This window comes from Lissotriton helveticus, chromosome 10 (assembly GCF_964261635.1).
Source record: "Lissotriton helveticus chromosome 10, aLisHel1.1, whole genome shotgun sequence".
Lineage (NCBI taxonomy): Eukaryota > Metazoa > Chordata > Amphibia > Caudata > Salamandridae > Lissotriton > Lissotriton helveticus.
Window position 1 is genome coordinate 73,447,757 of NC_136071.1, and position 22,993 is coordinate 73,470,749.

At 45.2% G+C, this 22,993-nt stretch overlaps 1 protein-coding gene across 1 annotated transcript in view; it reads right to left on the reverse strand.

The window, feature by feature from the left end:
* USP11 (ubiquitin specific peptidase 11) overlaps nt 1-22,993 on the reverse strand; it is a 452,733-nt gene that overhangs the window by 181,440 nt on the left and 248,300 nt on the right. Inside the window, exon 10 of the mRNA XM_078664784.1 lies at nt 1,254-1,478. Within this exon, the coding sequence (XP_078520910.1) occupies nt 1,254-1,478 (225 nt within the window). The remainder of the gene's footprint in view (nt 1-1,253; nt 1,479-22,993) is intronic.

A 22,993-nucleotide genomic window follows, 5' to 3' on the forward strand; every position in this document is an offset into this window, starting at 1 on the left:
AGTACAGATTCGAAAAATACAAAAGCAATCTTGCATAAATTAAAGACAACAACTGCATATAAGAAACATGCAGCAACTCTGAGAAAACAGGCTTGCAAAATGACTGATTCAACCGTCAGCACTACAAATAAACAAGGTCATAAGCTGTGCATAACCCTTCTGTCTAGTGATTACATCTGTAATAGCTTTTTGTTGTATAAATCAACAATGAAATGTTTTCAATGACTACTAAAAGGTATATCACCCTGTGTGCTGTACTCCATTTCAATGGGGCGGTAGAAAGGTGGCCAGACCTCCTGTCCCCTTGTATGAAGGGAAAGGTTCACAGATCATATTGGGTATATTATTTTTATATCATTTTAAGAACAAAAGAAGTAGCACCTACTCGTGGACAGCAGGATTGACATGCACTTAGAGCTCTAACTCTTAATGCTTGAATAGCAAAGGCACGATGCTGAAGAAGCTGGTAAACTGTAATGGCTACGCGTGTCTGCCACAGCAGAGGTGCGCAGTTAGGCATGAGGTGCACTGGAAGGTATAGTGTTGGCTCGAGTACTGGAAAATCAGGGAGTGCCATGGGTTAGGACTGATGTGCACAATCAGGCATAAATGAGTCTTAGCAGAAAGAAAACAAAGAATATTATCGCCAGGATTGTGGTGAATATGTACAGGTAATTATGAATTTCCAATAAGATAACAAGTGTGCTCCTTTCAGAGATTAGGGTGCACTTCTACAGTTATGAGCAGAACCCCTAGCAACAGAAGAAACTGTGTGACTGAAACACATTGGCATAAGGACCCCAAATTATGAGATTTGTCAGGACAGGGGATCAATAGAACATCAGGTATATGTCTTAATAATAGAGCAAAACATTCTGCAAGTCAAAACTAAGTACACTGGTAGAGCAGTAGTCTACGTTTACAAGAAAGACAAAAATGGCTTACGCCTTTTTTTAAAAGATCAAAAAGGATTGTCTCACGGTTTAGAGATTTACAATGAGCATTAAAAATGTCCAAATGACGCAGAATTTACTTGAATGCATGAAAGCAACTATGCGCAATGAGGTATGGAGGATGATCGAGCTTTACTGTTTTATTAGAGCTATAACTTTGACACATTTACTTTTTTTTTTAAATCAATTGGAAAATGGGTCATTTTAATTGATTGGTTTTACTTATTTAGAAAAATGGTTTTAATTATTCGACAATAACATTAATGTTATAATATTAGTCATCACTTGTACATCAAGTACCTGCTCAGGTTTTTTCCTAGGGTCCATGGAGACAAAGAAGATCTCCATCTGCCGGTCCTTGCTAATGGGAAGAGGCACGCTCAAGTAGCAGAATGGATCAAAGGTCACAGACACCTTTCCACACTCAGGGCACACTAGGGTGGACTTGAAAAGACCATGGAAAATGTCCACGATGATGGAATCATTTCGCCTCTTGTGATTTCGCCAAGCCTCCTCTGCAACCTCCTGACAGGAAAACAAGAAACAAGCTTTGAGACTGAGGAAGTGCAGGTACCAGTCAAGAGCAAGGGAACAGAAGAGACACTGACATACCTGTAACACTGCAGGTTATCCATAAGAGGGATTGAAGCAATAATTGAGTTCTATAATGCACATTATTCCATAATAATAGCTGGACTTTGAGTAGCATCTATTTAATAAAATAAATCTTAAAAATGGGTTTCAGTCACTGCGTAGCTGTAAAGACTCAGACTATAGACTCCAAAGCCTACAATGCAACCAGCCTTTGACTCAATCGGCATGTTAAATTGCATCTCTCCCTCCTTGATATCAAATAAAGTGTCAGGTAAGATGTAGAATATTAAGAGCATGTGCAAAAATCAAATAGTTCCTTTACTGTAACACCCAGTTTGCATCTTCTTGTGCTCTAAATTAACATGCTGGGCACACTCCTGCAATCTAGTGTTGGGCAGCAGACTACAAGCTGTTTTTACTTTAAGAAGAGGTTTCAGTTTCAAGGAGACTTCATACATGCCCTGAATCTCACAAGACAGAAGCACACAGATTCCATCAGATTACTTCTTTTGTAAAAGGTATGCATATACATGCAGACACGTAGCTTCATAAACATATATTGTTAGAATTAGGTGAACTAAGATTCCACACCTTTGTGCAGGGCCTCCATTCTGGGAGGAGGGCAGGGTGCATGTGAATCTACTGAACAACAAACTGCAAAACAACTGTTATAGAGAAGTACAATTTTTCGTTTCGTTTGCACCATATGCAACTTTAAATCACATGCTGTATAGACACTTGAGAGCAGTGCCCAGTCCATAAGATGGTGGCTTGTGAGCAGAGGCAGACACATTTGGCACAGTGTATTCAATACAATTTGCTCGACCTGTCCCTCTTGTTGGGACAGGTGGACCATGTTGCAGCTTTAAACAGATCTGTGAGATAGATACTACACCAGAAGGCCATTGAGGCACTCTTATATGTAGAATGTGTCCCAGGAATAGAGGGTAACTCGGATTTGGCTTCAGAATAAAAGGTTTGGATACATTTAACAATTCACATGGCTAGAACTGCTCTAGAAAATGCGTTCAGAAGGTGAGGCTGTGTAAAATGCAATAAAGAGTGGCTTGGTTTTCTTAAAGGGTTGTGTGCAGAGGGCGTGGTCTGGCCACGAGGGAGAATGGCCGCCTGAGAGAAGAGCTCCGCTCTGGGACAGCACCCATCCAGAGGCAGCCTCATTTACAGAGAGCTTGGGGCTAATAATTATACATTTTCCAGAAGGTGAAATTATCTGGTCATGAACAGTGTGTTTTTTTCTGACTGGTGACCTTTTTTTGGAGGGCTTTTCTCAAGCTGAAGAATGCCCGAGGAGACTAGCGCAGCCGGGCCTTTGACCTTCCCCGGCCTCGCGTAATGCGGAAGGCCTGAGGAGAGGAGCACTGCGTAATGAGGAAGGCCTGAGGAGAGGAGCACTTGCCGGGCCTTGCCTAATGCACAGGCCTGCCTTCCTGTGAACACTTGAACTTGACAGCAGAGATATGTGAGGCAGACAATTCTCTGGTTTTCAACTTTGAATTGTGAAGTGGGTCTTCATAGATAAAGGTCAGTGTCAAAGTTGTTAATCACAGAGTAAATGAAAGACTTTCCAGCCATGGGAGCTGTTCTTGAATTGAGGGCTTCTGAATTTAAAAAGAAGATAAATAAGCTCAAACATTATTGCAGCCACACTTGTGGCTGAATTTCAGACTCGAATATCCCTTTTTAGGGTTAACTCTGACTGGAAAACATTCGCATATACCGGAAACAGGTCTGCACTCTTCTAGGCTCTAATAATTTCATGCCGGTAAGAACTGTCTTTGCCTTTCTACACTGTGGCTGAATCCTGTGACTGAATGACCCTTTCTGGGGTTAATTATGACTAGAATTATTATTTCATGGGCATTTTGAAAACCGAAGCACAGCTGAGTAGCTGAAGCACCTCACACGCTGCCTTTCTGCGCTGCCATTAACATATGAATTGCCAGCGCTTAAAAACTCTGATTTACAACCTCTCCAATAGCCATCTGGAAACCTTTACAAGAACATTAACGAGAAGCTTTCCACGTGAACCAATACTTGCTGTATTTGTGAGGAATAATTATTTTCAGAATGATACCAGCTAGATCAACAGCTTTCTAAAATAATTTACCACAGAATCTCTTCAATTGTCATTTGGAAACCTCGTTAAGGGAAAGTCAGAGAACAGCGCTTCCAAATGTATTAATACTACCAGTATCCCTGGAAGTCATTTATTTTTTTTAAATGTAACAAGTATGACTGGCGCAGTGGTTTGAAGTTTTTATACATATTATCTCAACATTACGAAGTTTATATTTGCAATCATTAGTCATTGCTCGCTTATAATGTTTTCCTGAAATTTTATGAGGAGCTTCATTTGGCTGTGACTATTGTGATGTTGATATGAGGTGAATTTCGACATGTTTCTTCTCATTCCATGGCAATTCTGTTATTACTGACTTTTGCTATATAATGTGAGAGGGAATTTTTTGGGACGCACCACACGACTCATTATTTCAAGAGGCTTTTCATACATCTGAAAATAATGTAGTAAACAAACAAAACTCTCTCATAGCTATGATTTGTTAATCATATGTGTTGATATTGTTTTACTAGCGTTTGACATATAATGTGAGGGAGAAATTTCTACATTGTTATTCATGAGGACTTTTCATGATATTGTATGCAATATTATGTGTCATCTTTGAGGAATGGTACATGGTCTTTTGTTATTCTGCAGAAAATAGCGTCAGCTAAGACAGTGGCTTTATATCCCTCGCAAACTATCGTTCTGCTTACACTTCTTTAAGTAGATAACGCCTTTCTACCTGATCTTAGCCTTTCACCATATCAGTTTGTACGGACCAGCGATTGGATTGTTTCATCACCTCATCAGCCAAAAAGAGTTTATATGTTCGTCACTCTGTCAAGGCAACATAATATTAAGTAAATACAAACTGCTTCATCTTTTTTGACAACTTTGCCAGCTATTGTTCTTTACATCTTTAAATATTTGAGGCGACGCCCGATTTTCCTCAGCATGTATTTTTTATGAAATGTTATTATTGCCTTCTCCTATGATATGTATAGCTTGCTCAGTTTGAGATATTGCATTATATGTTGTATTGCTATTTTCTGCTTATTATTGTCAATTGAGAATTTGTTACCACATCAATACGTTACTGTAGAGCGTCTTTGAAGCGCAATATACAAATGTCTACTAATAGGAATGGGAGTAAAATACCTAAACAACCACTCTTTACAGAAGTTTTGAAACAATCTACTGCTATGCCAACGAAAGGGAACTCGTCCTCTTCAACGAATATGCCCCAAGCTGCGCCCTCTCATGGTGACCAGACTTTAACAGACACCATGCAACGTATATTGCAGGAGCTTTCTGGGGTCAATCGTCGATTGGAAGGGATGGATATCACAATTACATCTCTGGCTGAAGAAACTAAATCGATTAGAGCAGACCTTACAACTTTTCATACTAGAATTGAAAGCCTCGACTCTAAAATAATGGCCATGGAGAGTCGCCTTGATACAGTCCAAAGCTCAGACCAAGATCTTCTCTTTTTGCACAGCAAAATCATTGACTTAGAAGATCGCAGTAGAAGAGACAATCTCCGCTTCTTTGGCTTTCCGGAAAATATTGAAGGACACAACACGAAAATATTCCTCTGTGATACCCTACCAATAATGACTGGAGTTTCCTTTACTCCACCTCTTGAAATTCAACAAGCTCACAAAATTGGCCACCTACGCACAGACCCTGCTGTGCGCTCGATGCCAATTATTGCCTGTTTTCTTCGTCATGAGCAAACCAGACAAATATTGACTGCAGCTCGCTTACGAGGCTCTTTTCTTCTTAAGGGTCATAATATTCACGTAGCAGCGGATTTTTCTAAAGAGACGAATGAAAGACTGAATGCTTTTCTCTCCATGCGACCTCAACTACGTCAGTTAGACATTAAATATGGGTTGTTTGAGCCTGCACGCTTTCGTATTACCAAAAATGGAGAAACCAAGGACTTCTATGACCCTGAACTTCTACAAAAATTCTTAGATTACATCAAATCTCAGGACATGGATACGCAGTCCTCCCATTGTGAACAGTTCCAACAGTCTTCTTCCTTTCCCCCACAACTGCCGGTGCAAAGCCCACGAGCATCTAGTAACTCCAGACAACGGGGTAGAGACTTGAATAGAGTCAATCGTTCCCAGGAAGATAAGGCCTCAGCTTTGCATTCTGTCTCTACACTTACAAATAAGCCGCAGAGAGACAAATCTAGATCACCTCTTAAAACTCCTTCAGATGCTGACTGAATAGTTTACTATTATTTAACTGTCTGTTTGTGTGCTTTGTTGTACTTTTGCCATATCTTGTATTCAATTCTGATTATTCTTCATCAATATTACTATTAGATAACTTATATTCAGTATTATTTTTCTGCTATGAGATGTTTATCTACCTATTATTAAATTGCCTGTTATATGCTTAGCATAGTTCTTAGTAAATTGCATGTTTTTTCTTCATCCTCAATCCCTCTTCAGGGTATTGGAATTACTTTATATATTTCTGCATGTTTTATCATTCCTATGTTGCTCAATGGATTAAGGTAGGTATTGGTATTCCCTTTCTTTATACGTCCAAATTCTATGATTATGCATATTCCCCCCCTTATTTTATTCTATAGTGCAAAACGTTACCCTTTATGATAGTATACCATTTTAATATTTATTTCTCTAGCTTTAGCTTGGATATTAAGTGCTAATATGCTATGTGCCTTTTGAGTTCTTTTAATAATGAGTGCTCATTTTATCGGTCATTCATATTTTGTTAAAAGCTGCTGTTTGAATTCCTCATAATTTTGCCATCATTTATTGTACTCTTTCCATACTGTAGTCTTACTGTTTTACCATGTTAAGGTTCTGTTTGTTGATAGGTCGTTAATAAGCTGCAACAAGATACTGCAGGGCATAATCTAAGATAGTCATAGTATTTGGTTGATTAATTACTACCTAATGCATTCTTAAATTGTTTTCATCACTCCTCTATCATATTCTACTGTATCTATATCTCTTTGTTAATTCATTCCCCAGGGCTCCTTACCTTACACTATCATCTACTCCGCTGATCCATACTTTTTCTTTTCCTAGATGGGGTCCTGTTCCGCGGCGGTGCTCTAGTGCGCCGAGGCCCGTGGTTCACAGTCTAGGTTTCCTAACTTTTCTACATATCTTATTCTCACATCCACTTCTTCTAATCTCCCTTTCCCCTACTTTTTTCTATTTCTATTTATTCTTTCAAAAACATAACATCTGCCTCATTTCTACTTGACTACTCACATACCTCTATCCTATTTGATTCCCTCCTTTCTCTGCACTATTATCTTATACGTTTCTGATACTATCACCTCTTTTCTTACTTAATAACCAGAGTAACTCCCTCTCCTATTCTGCCCTACCCCCCTATTCTTCTTCTTTATTATTTCTTTGAATATTTTCCACTATGACTCATGCTCATCTTTTATCTGCTGTTACATGGAATGTACATGGTCTCACCCATTACATTAAAAGAAAGAAAGTTCTTTCATATTTGCAGTCCAAACAAATGGACATAGCTTTATTGCAGGAAACGCACCTGGATGAAATTGAATCTAACAAACTCAGTAGAGACTGGATTGGGAAGGTCATTCATAGCAGCATACGTAGGAATGACCCCACCAACCCTAACCCTGTCCGTAAATGTGGAGAGGCTATTCTTATCCGGAGTCCGCTTCCCATTACAATTTTCAAGGCATGGTCAGATCCTGATGGTCGCTATGTCTTCGCTAAATTACGAACTGGGAATTCTTCAATTTGTCTTGGATCCATTTATGCTCCGATTGGTACTAAAAAAACAATTTTTCCTCCAATTGAATCGTCTTCTTACTGAGATCAATGCTTCCCAATATCTCATCGGAGGGGACTGGAATTTGGTTCAAGATCCTATCCTCGACAAAACGGGTCAGTTTGACAGGGTTAATGCAGCAGATAAGGCCATCTCACAAGACATACTTTCTGATAATGGTTTGGTTGACCATTGGCGTCTGTCATCCATCCACATGATGAGGAATATACATTCTTTTCTTCCTTGCGTGGCACATTTTCCCGTTTGGATTATTTCCTGTTATCTCATAAAGCGGTTCAATTGGTCACAGATTCTAACATTTTGGAAGCTGCTTTATCTGATCAATCTCCTGTTCTTATATCTCTTGATTTAGGTTTATCTAAACCAGGAAGCAAACCATGGCGAATGAGTTTACAGAAATATAGGACACCTGGGGGTAAGCTTCTTTTACAATCTCATTTCCAAGATTAGCTCACTATTAATGAGGACTCTGTCTCTTCTAAGAGAACAATTTGGGCAGCAGCAAAAGCCACTATTAGAGGGCAGTTAATGCGGGATGCTGCTCTTATCAACAAGAATAATATTGCAAAACAAACAGAACTAGAACGAGACATTCAACATTACTCTCAATTATATATATCGAACCCTACTTTACAGAATCACAAATTGTTGGAACAAGCACGCAAGTCTCTTAATAATCTCTTTACATCTAAGGCTGAGTATGCATTGCAGAAGATGAAAAGGAGACATTACGAACAAGGAGAAAAGGCTGGCCGATTATCGGCTGCACAATTGCGTCAGAGAGAAGCAGCTATGGCTATTCCAGCTATTAAGTCGACCCAGGGTGAAATACTCACCAGACCTCAGGAAATAGTTGATGAATATGCCTCCTTTTATAGATCTCTATATACCTCAAGTAATCAGCATGATTTGGATAAAATGTCAACTTTTCTAGAGAAGGTGAATCTTCCGCAGCTTTCGGATGATAGCAGAGCCTTACTTGAAGGTAATATCACGAGAGACGAGATTTCTTCGGCTATCACTCCTCTGCCATATCATAAAGCCCCTGGAGAGGACTGTTTCCCTGCCGAATTTTATAGATGGACTGGTCAGAATATGATAGATACTTTGCATGCTGCGTTTCTAGAGGCTGACAAAGAATTATCCTTGGGCCCCCTTTCTAATAAAGCAATTATAGCTGTTCTACCCAAGCCAGGCAAAGACCCTCTTTTATGCGGAAGTTTTCACCCTATATCCCTCTTAAATTCGGATATTAAGATTCTAGCTAGTATTCTTGCGTCCCGTCTTCGCAAAGTCTTACCCTCCTTGATACATAATTCCCAAGTGGGTTTTGTCCCAGGCCGTTCTTCCCGAAATCATCTTCGTACATTGGCTCACACAATATGGACTGCTAAACATCTTCCAGAAGTTGCCTTGGCTCTCTCACTTGATGCTGAGAAAGCATTTGATCGCATTGAATGGGAATATCTCTTTACAATAATGCATAGATTTGGTTTGGGTGACCAATTTATTAATAAAGTACGTTTATTATACGATAGCCCATTAGCTCAAGTCAACTGTGGAGGTTTCTCATCTACCCCATTTCCAATTCGCAGAGGTACACGCCAGGGTTGCCCATTGTCCCCTCTTCTTTTGCTCTTAGCTATGGAACCTCTTGCTGCTGCAATTCGCCAATCTGATGATATTACAGGTATCCCCCTTCCAATTGGCCATTCTAAAATGTATTTATATGCAGATGACATTCTTTTTACTCTTACTAACCTCCCCGATCTCTCCCAGCCCTTCTTCAAATTATTAATGATTTTTCCTCCTTTTCTGGTTATAAAATAAATTGGCACAAAAGTGAAGCATTACCTATTTCAGTTGGCACTACGAAATCAGCAATTTCTGGATTCCCTTTTCACTGGCAATCTTCACACCTTAAGTATCTCGGGATTCTGATTAATAGAGGTTTGGAAAATATGGTTGCAGATAATTTAGCTCCTTTATTTTCTCAAATGCAGAGGGATTGGAAAGCTCTAGGATTATCTTTATGGGGTAGAGTTCAAGCTATTAAGATGGTTACTTTAGCAAGATTCATTTATGTTTTGGGTATGCCCCCCCTCCAAATTCCTTTAGTTACTCTTAGATCAATCGACTCCAAGATAACGCTCTTTATTTGGGGCACAACTAAAAGGCGCCTTGCTGCTGCTAAATTAAAGGCCCATCAGTTATATGGAGGCATGGGTTTTCCATCCATTAAAAATTATTCACTTGCCCTACACATTTCTCAACTCTCATATTTTCTACCCAAATCTAAAGACATTCCACAATGGGTATCAATTGAACGTCATCTTCTATCTCAGGATTCAGGATTATCCCTTTTATACGGTACTGGTACTAGTTCTTTGGATCCTAAAAATCCTATCTTATCAGCCATGCATAGATCTTGGCAGAGGAGTCATCGCATATTAAGTTTGAATCCGCAAATTCACATTAAAGCTCCCTTGTGGAATATTTCAGCTATTCGTATCAATGGTTGTACTTTATCCTGGCCTTTGTGGAGAGAAGCTGGCATTTCTTCTCTGGATCAACTCTTACATGATGGAGATTTTAAAACGTTTCCCCAACTTTGTGAGGAATTTAATCTTCCACTCCTACATTCCTCTAAATACGTTCAACTTCAACAATGTCTTAAAAAACAATTAGGCTCTCCACCTTAGTTGCTTCAGGTTTATCCAATATTATCTTATCTGCAACTATGGGGGAAGTTTAAGGGGGTGACCTCTGGTCTTTATAAAACCTTTTTGCTCCCTCTTTTTTCACAACCTCTCTCACATACTCTTCGGACTAAATGGCAATCTCGCTTATCTATTATGTACTCCAATGCTCAATGGGATGAAATTCTGGAGGGGTTGCACAAAGGCGTTCGAGAAGTGCGTCTCAAATCCTGTATCTTTAAAATTCTATGGCAGGATCGAAGGCTTCGGAATATGCCTTCTTCCTTCGCTTTATTCTTTTTCCACAGCAGCAAGAAAGACAAAATAAACCACATTTCCTATGAACATTAGGGAAAGAAACAACAAAATGAGTCAGTCCTTCGTTAGTCTCTGTACTCCTGACAGCTCCCATCATGCTCTGCAGCCTGCTCCCCTTCCTTTTTCTTCGCTGCTCAGCAGCAAGTTAAGTGGTGTTTTCTTTACTCTCTTCTCATTTGGGGCTTGTGGAGCAGTGTTGACGGTTTTTTCGGTGGCGCCGCCTGTATTTGCCTTTCAGAGCCCCTGTTCTAATCGCGGGACGCTGTGCGCGATCCTCACGCGATTTTGCCCGTTTTAGGTGCTGTGGCGTCATCTCACCGCTAGGGGGCGCACGCTGTCATTCTGCGCTGGTGCGTGTGGAGGGCGCTTTTTGAGGGCGTTTTTGAGCCCGTTGGGAGCTTTTTTTGTGCACGTTGGCGCAGTCTGTCCGTGGGGTCCTCCTACCACCTGGCTTACACCCTTAGGGGTCGCAAACTTCCCTGTCTTTTGAACGCCCGGTTTGGGTCTGTATTTTCACCTTTTACACCCTGCGGGGTCGTAATTGGCACCGGTGAGGTGCTTGGGACGCTTCTAGCCGGGTGGTGCCCAGTGATTCTGTGGGCTGCAAGCGTCCCTGGGTTTGGCCCGTGAATTGTGCGCCTGGCACCGCCGTATCGGTCTGGGCTACTTCCCAGCGCCAAATTTGTACCTGTGAGGGTTCAGTTGTGCGGGTGCTGTCTCGCTGGCCTGCAGAGCCTAATTTAACTCGCTATGCAGCGCGGGCAGGACCATTACACGGAGGAGGATCCTCTGAGTTACGCTACCTGGGATGAGGACTTCTACCAGGCGGTTGATGACTCGAATTATAGGGCGGTGGACCAGGCTATGGTCCCTCTGGAACAACGCCTTACAGCCAGACTGGACAAGGCGTATGCCAAATTGGCGTCCCATATACCCACGCCAGCCCCGGACCCGGGGTCCGCGCCTTCCCCCCCTCCGCCAAAGAAGCCTTGTTCTGACGGAGTGGATACTGAGGCTTTTGCGAGGATTAAGGATTATGGCGCACGAGGGTTCCCTTCCGTCCCCTGTGGTCCCGGCGGAGGTCCCACCGCCGACTCCTGGAACGGTGTCCCCGGTTCCGCAGGATGACGATGATTCTCCGGACACGGACGAGGAGGCTTGTTCTTCCCGCTCGTGGCTTCCGTCCCAGGCCTCCTCTTCGGCAGGTCCCTCAGATATGCTGGACCCGGACGATATTATCCATCCCCGGTCTTCGGAGTGGGGGCCTGGTGACAAGGTAGCCCAGTATGTGGCATACCGACTGCGCAAGCCAGTAGACAAGGACGCCCATAGCCAGCTTCGCGCCGAGTGCCCCCGGCCTTCCTTGGAGGGCAAGGTGGCCATGACCCCCGATATCGACCCGAAGATGGCCACTTTTCTGGCTAAGTTCGTCAAGGACCCCCGGAAGGGTATCGATAGGTCCTGGTGTACGTGCCAGGACAAGCTGTTGGATGCTGTGGGGCCCATTACCAAGATTTTAGATATGGCCGAGGAGGCCAAGGTTTCGGGAGCCCCTAACTCTCCGGAGGTGCTTTCCAATTGGGCTCAGCGGGCCATTGTGTTTCTCGGTAATGCTAACTGTTCCCTCTCTACTGAGAGGAGGAGGTCCTTGTTAATTAAGATCGACCCGAAGCTGGGGGACCTCGCTTCTTCTGAAGCCGGCACAGTGGCGCAAAGTGGCCTGTTCGGAGACCCGTTCATAAAACAATTAGGAAAATTCGTGGCCACCTTCACTTCCTTAGACAGGGCGTAATCAAACATTAAAAAGGTCTTTGCCCCTCGGGTTTGACACAAGACCGGACGTGGCCGGGGCCGCTCGTTCGGTCGAGGGGGTAGCTCCGACAGGGGGCAAGGCTCTGGCCGCGGTCAGCAGCAGGGTACCAACCGCTACAACAACTTCTACCCCACACGAGGACAGCGTTTTGGGGGACGTGGAGATCAGAGAGGCCAGCAACGAGGTGCTGGAAGAGGTGAGTGTGCTGCCTTCAGCGAGTTTGCAAGTGGGGGGGGGGGCGCTCAACGCGTTTCAGCATGCTTGGGTTTCCCTCATGAGCGACGCCTGGGTGCTGCACACGGTCCAGGGCTTCCAGCTGAAGTTCCATGGTCGTCCCCGTCAGCTCCAGCATCCGCGTCCCATTGTGTTTTCGCAGCACGACGCAGACTTAGTGCGCGACGAGGTTTCCGCCCTCCTCTCAAAAGGGGCGATTTGCTGCGCTGGCGAGCATCCCGACGGTTTCCTCAGCAACCTCTTTTTGGTCGACAAGGTCGACTGGGGCCGTCGACCGGTCATCAATTTGAAACAGTTCAACGAATGGCTGGTGTACCGACATTTCAAGATGGAGGGCATACACCTCCTCAGGGATGTCTTGCGGCCCTCCGATTGGATGGTCAGGCTAGACTTAAAAGATGCCTATCTTACGGTACAGATTTTTCCTCCTCATCGGCGCTTCCTCCAGTTCAGGTGGGACGGTCAGGTGTACGAATTTACCACGCTTCCCTTCGGGCTCTCCTCGGCTCCGTGGTGTTTCACAAAGGTGCTTCGCCCAGCGGTGGAGGCGTTGCGGGCCCAGGGCATGCGTATGATTGTCTACCTAGACGATATGCTATTCATGGACCAGTGTCCGAGGCGTCTATCCTCCCAGCTTCGGACGGCGGTAAATCTGCTTCAAGGGCTGGGGTTTGTTATCAACAAGAAGAAATCTCTTTTGGTTCCCGTTCAGTCGGCGACCTTCTTGGGATTCACAATACATTCGGTGGCTGCAACCCTCAGTCTCCCGGCCAGAAAGATGGCGAAGATTTGCCACGAGTTGCGCCAAACTTTGGCGAGACGTCAGACGTCCCTGCGTCAGTTGGCCAGACTGGTGGGTCTTCCGCCATCCTCCATCCAGGCCATTTTTCCGGGGCCTTTGCATTATCGAGCCATGCAACGGTTAAAGGCCTCCCATCTCAGGAAGGGCTTGACTTACTCCCAGCTGATTCCTTTGTCGGAGGAGGTGTGGGGCGAAATGCAGTGGTGGCTAACACACATGGAAGCCTGGAACGGCCGCGCGATTTTCGGCTCGGCTCCGGACATCATCATAGAGTCGGACACGAGTCGTACCGGCTGGGGGGCCAGGTGCGGAGAGTTCTCCACAGGTGGCGCCTGGTCCACTCTAGAACAGTCGTTTCACATCAACTGTTTGGAGTTGCTGGCCGGTTCCTTTGCGGTCCAGTGTTGGACGAAGGACCGCGTGCAGTCCTGTGTCCTTCTGAGGATGGACAACGTGTCAGCGGTCCGGTACATAAAACATCTGGGGGGTACCAGATCCAAGATGCTAGCGGACCTTGCGTGGGACTTATGGCACTTTTGCCTGGATCATCAGGTGTCGGTTACGGCGGAGTATCTGCCGGGCCGTCAGAACGAGGTGGCCGATTGGCACTCTCGTCATCTCCTAGACGCCAGTGTGTGGAAGCTGGACCCTCAGGTGTTCTCCTTGTTGACGGAAAGGTGGGGTCCCTTCACGATAGATCTGTTTGCGTCCCGTCTGGACCATCAGCTTCCAAGGTTTTTCAGCTGGCGTCCGGATCCGCTTGCAGTAGCAACGGACGCGTTCCTACAGGATTGGTCGAGCGAGCAGGGGTACGGGTTTCCTCCGTTCTCGATGATCACGCGGGTGTCAGCTCTGCTGCGCCGCCAGTTGACAGACGTGGTGATAGTCACGCCATGGTGGAGATAGCAAGTTTGGTTTCCAGTTCTTCTGGAACTTTCTTGGGATTCTCCAATCCTACTCCCCCATCATCCGCAAATTCTGCTCAATCCGGACGGGGCTCCACACCGGTTAGTCCAAGAAGGGTCTCTCCGCTTGATGGCATGGAGGATCTCCGGCGTCGCTGGGCGCTCCCGGGAACTTTCGGGAAAGGCTGAGGACTTGCTGGATAGAGCATGGGCCGCGAACACGACCAAGAGATATCGGTCGGCCTGGCAGCGGTGGCGCCGTTGCTGTGTGCGACGGAGTGTGGATCCCGTGGGGTCTGATGTAGTTCATGTCCTAAATTTTCTGGCAGGTCTGGCTGACGATGGGCTGGCTTATCGGTCTATCAATGCCGTTCGGTCTGCGATTTCAGCAGGTCATGCATCGGTCCAGGGTCCTCCGGTGGGCGAACAGCCCCTGGTGTGTAGGCTCCTTAGGGGAATTCGCCTCTCGCTACCCCCGGAGCCACATTACTCGGCCCTTTGGGACGTAAACAGAGTGCTAAACCTGTTTCTGTCATGGCAACCGAATAGGTTTTTGTCTCGGAAGGAGTTAACGGCTAAATTGGCCATGTTGTTGTGCCTGGTTTCATGTAGGCGAGTCTCAGATGTACGAGCGTTGGATATCTCGGCCAGAGTCTTTTCTCCTGAGGGAGTATGTTTCACGCTCAGTAGGCGGACTAAATCTAACACAAGAGTTATCTCGTATCCGGCTTTCCCGGACTCCCCGAAGCTGTGTGTTGTGCAGTGCCTCCGTGCTTATGAAGATGCCACTGAAGATACCCGCCCTCCGGGCGAGAGACAACTCCTAATTGCTCTACGTAAGCCGTACAAGGCTGTTTCTTCCCCGACTATCGCCTGTTGGGTGCGTTGGGTCATGCAGGAGGCGGGGATCGATACTAAGCAGTATGGTGCTCATTCATCAAGAGGTGCTATGGCCTCTAAGGCATTTGCCCTTGGGGCACGGTTGGAGGATCTGATGCGAGCGGCCGATTGGTCTTCAGATTCCACTTTTAAACGGTTTTATTTCAAACCAGTGCTGGAAGTGGCTAGTTTGGTGGTCAACAAGCTTTGAACTGACATAATCCGAAGCCTCCGGTCCTGCCATAGAATGAAAATTTTCCTAGCCGTAGGTGCTAGTAAGTTTCAATTCTATTAAGGACTCGGAGGCGAGGATTATCCCTCCCAATGACTTCCATGAAGTGGACCCTTCCCCGTACTGGCTGTAAGTAACTCTTTTTCATACGTTGACTAGCCTTGTGTTCAACTGTGGTTGCTTGTACTGTTGCCTACTTGCTTGGTTTCGTGCTGGTTAAGGTTCAGTTCTCACATAGTGGTTTGTTGCAGAAAATTACGCTGGCAAGGCGGATGCTGAACTGGATGCTTCGCGCGAAGGAAGGGGAGCAGGCTGCAGAGCATTTTGGGAGCTGTCAGGAGTACAGAGACTAACGAAGGACTGACTCATTTTGTTGTTTCTTTCCCTAATGTTCATGGGAAAGGTGGTTTATTTTGTCTTTCTTGCTGTTGTGGAAAAAGAATAAAGCGAAGGAAGAAGGCATAATCCTCGCCTCCGAGTCCTTAATAGAATTGAAACTTACTAGCACCTACGGCTAGGAAAATTTTCATTCATCATGATTGGCATTGGTCACCGGTTAAATTACATCAAGCTGGGTTATTATCGCATACTTCTTGCTGGAGATGTTCTAATTCTGGTTGTGACATAACACATATCATTTGCGAATGTCCACGCACCAGACCCTTCTGGATCTTTACTCTACAATGGCATTAATTTTACCACTTACATCTGCCACCATTATTTTACATGACTTCCGTGGTTTTCCAAAACTTTCTAAGCCACAGACTCGTCTTCTTCACACTGCTTTGGCTACAGCCAAAATTTGCATTTTACGCCATTGGAAGTCTTCATCTGCTCCTTCTCAGGTAGAATGGTTGGTGGCAATGATGCAGACAGCCTTACATGAACGCACAATTTACAATCTTCAGGACCAAGCTGACATCTTTCTTCAAGCTTAGTCTCCCTTTTTGGAAACCACATTGGATGACGATTCTAACCCAACTCCCTCTTCTAATGTGCATCCTTTACCTACTTAATTTTATTATCTCATATGCTTTCCTGTACCATTTCATTCTCTATCTTTCTCCTTCCTTCCCTCTCCCTCGTCCCCCCCCGTTACTCTGGCACCCTTTTTTCTTCTTTTTTTTCTTCTTTCTTTTAATCTTGATTACATTTATTTAGTCAATCTGTTACTTACATGTAAGATACATTCATACCTTTTGTATTGTTATTTTATAACAGATTGTAGAGTATGTACTGTTAACTTTTTCCTTATCTCTATTACTAAGAGTAAATTTCATAATCTATCAATTCATTATTCTTTTCAAATATTAATATTTAGCAAATAAGGTTTTCTTATTTACCTTATTCACGTTGATATTTACTATATTTCTATGTATTTTATTGCATAATTCAATAAAAAATGTCAACACCAAAAAAGGGTTGAGTGCAGTCTAAAAAGTACATAATAGCTCTTTTAAAATCTAAAATGCGGACGGAAGCTGCGGAAAAACGCTGTACAAAAAAAAGGGTGAATTCCAAGGACAACCTGATGGTTACACACCTCAATAAAACGTTCCTCCACTGACAAAAAGTGGAGTTCATCAACTTTACTATGGGAAGTGATAGCCACAAGGAAACCACATTACATAAGAGAAATTGCAGGACAAAAGGACTCAAATCGATTTCTCATGAGCCTTGTGAAGGCAATATTAAAGATCCCAAGACGAGACTGGTGGTTGTGTGGGATTACTCCACCACCTTTCATTTATGCTTTAACAAGAATTTTAAAGATAGACTAATGTTGTCTGTTTTGTATGTAAGCAGCAATCACTGCTAAGAGTACTCGAAAAGAGTAGTAGGTAAGTCCTCATATGTGGTGGTGTAAGAGTCTGCAAATAATATTTGGTACCCTTACCTTGAAGGGCTGGACGTACAAGTCTTTATGGAAGTGTACACAGCTTTTCACGTAGGTGAAAAACATACAATTATGGCAAGCTTTTCTTTCTAGCTTCCTTTTTTTAATACCATGCATTCTTGTAGAAGCTGTAGGTGTCCAAACTCTAAAATCCAAAGTTCCTAATCCCACCATGTATTGTCTTAATATTGCGGTGTAGCAGCTTGCCTTGATGTTGCATGAGCAAATCTGGATGCACTGGTAATTTGTTAGAGTGAATTGACATCTCTAGGAAAAGAGAAGAAACAGGCTACTTAACTGTAACAATGGTTTTGCAGCCTGAAGCTCTTCTAGAGCAAAAGAGAAAACCACATTTGTCCCACCATATTAGCGGTGAATCAGTCACTGGTACCCGTCACATATTTCAGACTAACCTATGGAATAAATGGGAGCAGATCAAAAGCTTATGCAGATAAACCCCGACCAGATGATCCAGAATGGCATTATCTAAAGGCTGCAGGAGAAGTTAGCTGGATGCCAAGTGTAGCAGAAAGGTCTATTGTTGGCATGACCCAAAGTTGGAAGTAACATTTTAGTACATGGGAGCTGATCTCACACTCTTGAGGGTACTAGTAGCTCCCGCTAAGGAGATCTGAAAAACCACTGTCAACCTCAAGAAGTGCTGTGCCAGCAAAGACACCTGCTGAAGTATTGCACAACACCCACCTACTTTTTGACAGCTGTAATAATTAAATCTCCTCCTGTGTCTATATCTAATATATAGAGATCATGTCTGTTCGGATGCGAAACCTGGCAAAATTGGGTCCAAAAATCTGAGAGGGGCAACTGCAGTGCCACGAGTTTCAACACACATAGGCTGTTGTGGGTAACACAGGCCTTGGATTGTGATGTTGCCCGTAAGAGATCACCAAATCCGGAGGGAGAGGTCTGTATTGATGGTCACATCTGGTTGTGGATCTTGAAACTACAAGCTCAGTAACAAATTATTATTTTTCCACCATCATAGCTCCTGCTGAACACAAGCCTCCTCCTACACTACATCCTCCCACTTGCTCGAAGCCTTCGAGCACTGCCTAGGAAGGCACTCTGGTAGAAAGCATGTATGTAACCTTGCGTTCGGAATTAGAGCAATACAAGATGCCATCATTCCAAACAGTTTCGTAATCATCATCAGTAAGAAGACCTGACATCTGGTAAAGGGGAAGAAGCCTTTGTAATGACATCGCTATCGCTGGACACATATAAACTCTTCCTGTGGCTGAATTGAGGATAGTGGCTCCTGGAGTTTGTAGATGACACAAGTGTGATTTCTTCGTGTTCATAGTAAACCCTAATTGGAGAAAAAGAAGAATTTGTTGGGGTGTTTAGGAAGCTGGCTCTGTATATGATATCACTTGGTGGTAATACCATGCACAGAGTCCAGGGGTTCCCCAAAAGTGTACAGGGCTCAATGCAAAATCCAAAGTGCTTTATGAGCAGTAGAGTGGGCGAGTAACCTTAAGCTTAAAACAGAGGAGTGAAAGACATTCATTGCATACACATGATCAATAATGGACACATGACTAAAGAAGGAGATCCAGACCAATTTTATAAAATTATGCTCCGATTGTACTTTAAGAGGCAAGTCTTCGTAATAAGGTAAGTATGTTTTTAATTAAAAATATTTTTCACTTTCAAAAATCGACACTTGGAAACTTTTTCACACTGTCCATTGTTATCATATTGATAAAACAATATTGTGGTTAAACGGGTAAGTATCAAAATTACAATTTCAGTTTTCGGAGCTAAAAGCCAGCCAGGTGTCAGTTAAGTATCAAAACTGCACGCGCAGCGGCACATGGGCAACCGGGTACAGAGGTCAAAATCGGAGTTGGACCCAATGCTTTCAAAAGGAAACGGGGGGTGCCGGAGCCACACTGCTTTCAAGTAAGTGAATCGGTTGCAGGGGCCAAGGTTTGGGGGTTTGAGCACCAGCACAAAGCATTGGGGGGGCAAAGCAGCACCAAACATACACCCCCAGCGGCAAAGGGGCGGGCGGGTGCAGGGTGTAAATTAGACGTTCGGTGCCCAATGATTTTCAATCAGGATTTTCCTGCCGGCAAACAGGCTGTAGGCGTGGCACCGAAGTTTGCCGGATGAAGACCAACGACTGCAGAAGTATGTTGGGATGTAGGGAGTTGTAGAGGGGCTGTGAGTTCAGTTCGCCAAGGCCCAGGGGCTTCGAGTGCAGGGGTGCCTTTGGACATCGGAGTCTTCTTAACAGAGCTGTTCGCGGAGAGCCTCTGGATTCACGCTGCAGGCGCAGTCGTGGTGGGCAGGAGAGGTCAGCCAGCGCTGGACAGAAGGTCATGATCGATGGGCAGACTTCATTGCATAGGAGAGCCACTCAGGCTTTGGTCGTGGGCGTCGGGTGCAGAGTGGGCTGGGAACAGTGATCCACCTGGATCCAGAGCCTTCTGAACAGGTCTGCTGTCCTCAGGACACTAGAGTCTTTATTGAGGGCAACAGTCCTCCCAGGGGCTTTGGAGGTCAGTGTTGCAAGACAGATTGCAGGGTCATCAAAGCTGGAGACAGGCAGATAGAGCTAGAACAAAGTCAGTTGTAGTCACCTGGCTACTGCTGCAGGGTGTCTTCTTTCTTCTTAGGTCATCTCAGATCTGAGTTCTAGGTCTGAGGGAGCCACCTAAATACTAAATTTAGGAGGCGTTGTAGGGGAGTGGCAGTTAGGGCCAATGTGCAGCTTACCTTGGTGACTACAACCTCTATTATTCCACCATCCTGTGGGAGGGGGCATAGACATAGCCCTGATTGGAGGGGTCACCTCATCTTCAAGATGGAGGGGAGTAAAAGATGTGCTTCACTACACCTCCCCCACCTTAGGGGTGGAGTTGGCAGAGGTGGGCACACCTGCTATTCTTCTACGTTTTCCCACAGATTTTTCCGCCCAAAGTGGGGGTGTAAACCAGGGGCTATCTGCTGCTAGCAGGAAAGGCTGGGGGTCACATTACAAAGGCAGCAGGCCTTTGAAGCCTCCCTCTTCGAGCACTGGGCCATCCTAGGAGAGGAGCTTGGACACCTCTGACCATGATGTGCATTGTTTTTTGGTCCCAGAGAGCAGAGGTTCTCCACCCGGGGTCCAGAATGAATATGCTACTTACCAGTATGCATCTGTTCTTGGCATGTAGGGCTGCTAACATTCATATCTATAGCATAGATCGCCGCCTAGTGTTGGGTCCGGATGATTGCACATTGTTGTCCTGGAAGAGTCTTCGAAGTATCACGAGATAGGTGGCTCCTCCCCTGGACTACAGTGCGCATGGGCATCGACTCCATCCCCAGATTGTTTTTAGCCATTGTGGCAGAGATGGAGTATGATCGTGTAAGTGATGTCCATGCTAATGATTGAATGCAAGAAGGTCTGCAGCCGCTACAGGCGCCGGGGAGGAGGGTGGCCGATATGAATGTTAGCAGCCCTATATGCCAAGAACAGATGGATACTGGTAAGTAGCATATTCAGTTCGAGGCATGTGGGCTGCTAAATTCATATCTATAGCATAGAATACATAGCAGTCCCTCCATTAACGGCGGCCGCCCGTGCCGGCTGCAGAAGTCTGAAAAAGTGTTTTGAGAACAGCCTGTCCTACAGCTGCCTGCTGTTTGGAATGCACATCTACACAGTAATGTTTGGTAAACGTATGTGGTGTAGACCATGTGGCTGCTCTACAGATGTCTTCCAAAGGGATGTTACCTAGGAATGCCATGGAGGCCCCCAACTTGCGGGTGGAATGGGCTCTGGGGGGGACCGTTAAGGTGCGCTTAGCTTTCTGATAGCAAATCTGAATACACTTAACGATCCACCTGGCTATTCCTGCTTTGGAAATGGGGTTGCCTTTGTGCTGTGCAGAGAAGGCAACAAAGAGTTGCTGTGTCTTTCTAAAAGGTTGTGTTCTGTCAATATAGTACATTAATGCCCTTTTGACGTCCAGTGTATGAAGCATTCTTTCTGCTACAGTTTCTGGGTGTGGAAAGAATGCGGGCAGTTCAATGGTTTGATTGACATGGAACTGCGACACCACCTTAGGAAGAAACTTGGGGTTAGTGCGGATCACCACCCTGTTGGAATGAATTTGTATAAATGGCTCTTGAATCGTGAGCGCTTGTAGCTCACTAACGCGTCTTAAAGACGTGATGGCAATGAGAAAAGCGACTTTCCATGTGAGGAATTGAATCTCACATGAATGTAGAGGCTCAAAGGGTGGACCCATCAACCTGGTGAGGACCACGTTGAGATTCCACGCAGGAGCTGGTGGGGTCCTGGGAGGGATGACCCGTTTCAGCCCTTCCAGGAAGGCTTTAATGGCAGGCACCCTAAAAACAGAGAGATGCTGCCTGTTTTGAAGATAAGCTGCTATGGCAGATAAGTGTATCCGAATGGAAGCGTATGCTAGATTGCATTTGTAAAGATGTAACAAGTAGCAGATGATGTTAGGAATGGATGCATCTAGCGGGTTGATATTGTGTTCTGTACAGTAAATGACAAACCGCTTCCACTTTGCTGCATAGCAAGCTCTGGTAGTGGGCTTTCTTGCCTCCCGGATGATGTCCATGCATTCAGGAGGCAAATTAAGGTAGCCAAACTCTAAGACCTCAGGAGCCAGATCGCCAGATTGAGCTGTTGCGGATCTGGATGCTGAATGTCGCCATGGTTCTGCGTCAATAGCTTGGGTGTGAGGCGCAGCCTTTGATGCGGTACCACGGAGAGTTCTAGAAACGTGGTGTACCATGGTTGGCGTGCCCACGTTGGAGCAACCAGGATGAGCGTCATCGAGTGTTGCTTTAGCTTTCTTGCCACCAGCGGAATGAGAGGCGCTGGGGGAAAAGCGTACGCAAATCTGCCTGACCAGTTCATCCATATCGCATTGCCCTGCGACTGTGGGTGAGGAAACCTGGCGGCAAAGCTTTGGCATTTTGCGTTTTCGCTTGTGGCAAAGAGGTCTATCTCTGGATGACCCCACTGCTGGAAGTACGGGCGGAGTACTGATGGATGTATCTCCCACTCGTGCATTTGGTGGCTGTATCTGCTGAGCAGATCCGCCATCTGATTGTCCTTGCCCGGGAGGTGTTCCGCCATGAGGAAGATGTTCCTCTGAATGGCCCACTTCCACATGCCCTGAGCCAGCTGTGGAGAGTGTGTACCTCCTTGCTTTTGTATGTAGTACATGGCCGTCATGTTGTCCGTCCGGATCAACACGACCTTGTTGCACAGATGTACTTTGAAGGACTTGAGTGCCATGAAGATTGCCATCAGTTCTAGGTAGTTGATGTGCATCTTCTTTTGCTGCGTTGTCCATAGTCCATGCACCGTGTAGTGGAGCACATGAGCTCCCCATCCCTGGAGAGATGCGTCCGTCGTCAGGGTAATCTGTGGCACAGGCTCTTGGAACGGTCGGCCCTTGCAAAGGTTGTGTGGAGTCCACCAATGCAGAGAGCTGTATGCCCGACCGGTCACCAACACTAGGTCTTTCAACTGGCCATGAGCCTGAGTCCACTGACGTGCCAGGCATTCCTGGAGCGGACGCATATGCAACCTGGCGTGCGGGACTATAAAGATGCAGGAGGCCATCATGCCTATCAACTGCATGAACACTCTCGCTGGGAGGGAGTGTTGCGGTCTGAACCGTTGGATTAGCGACTGGATGTTGTCGATCCGTGCTTGGTTCGGCTGAGCTGTGGCAGAGTATTTATTGTCGCGC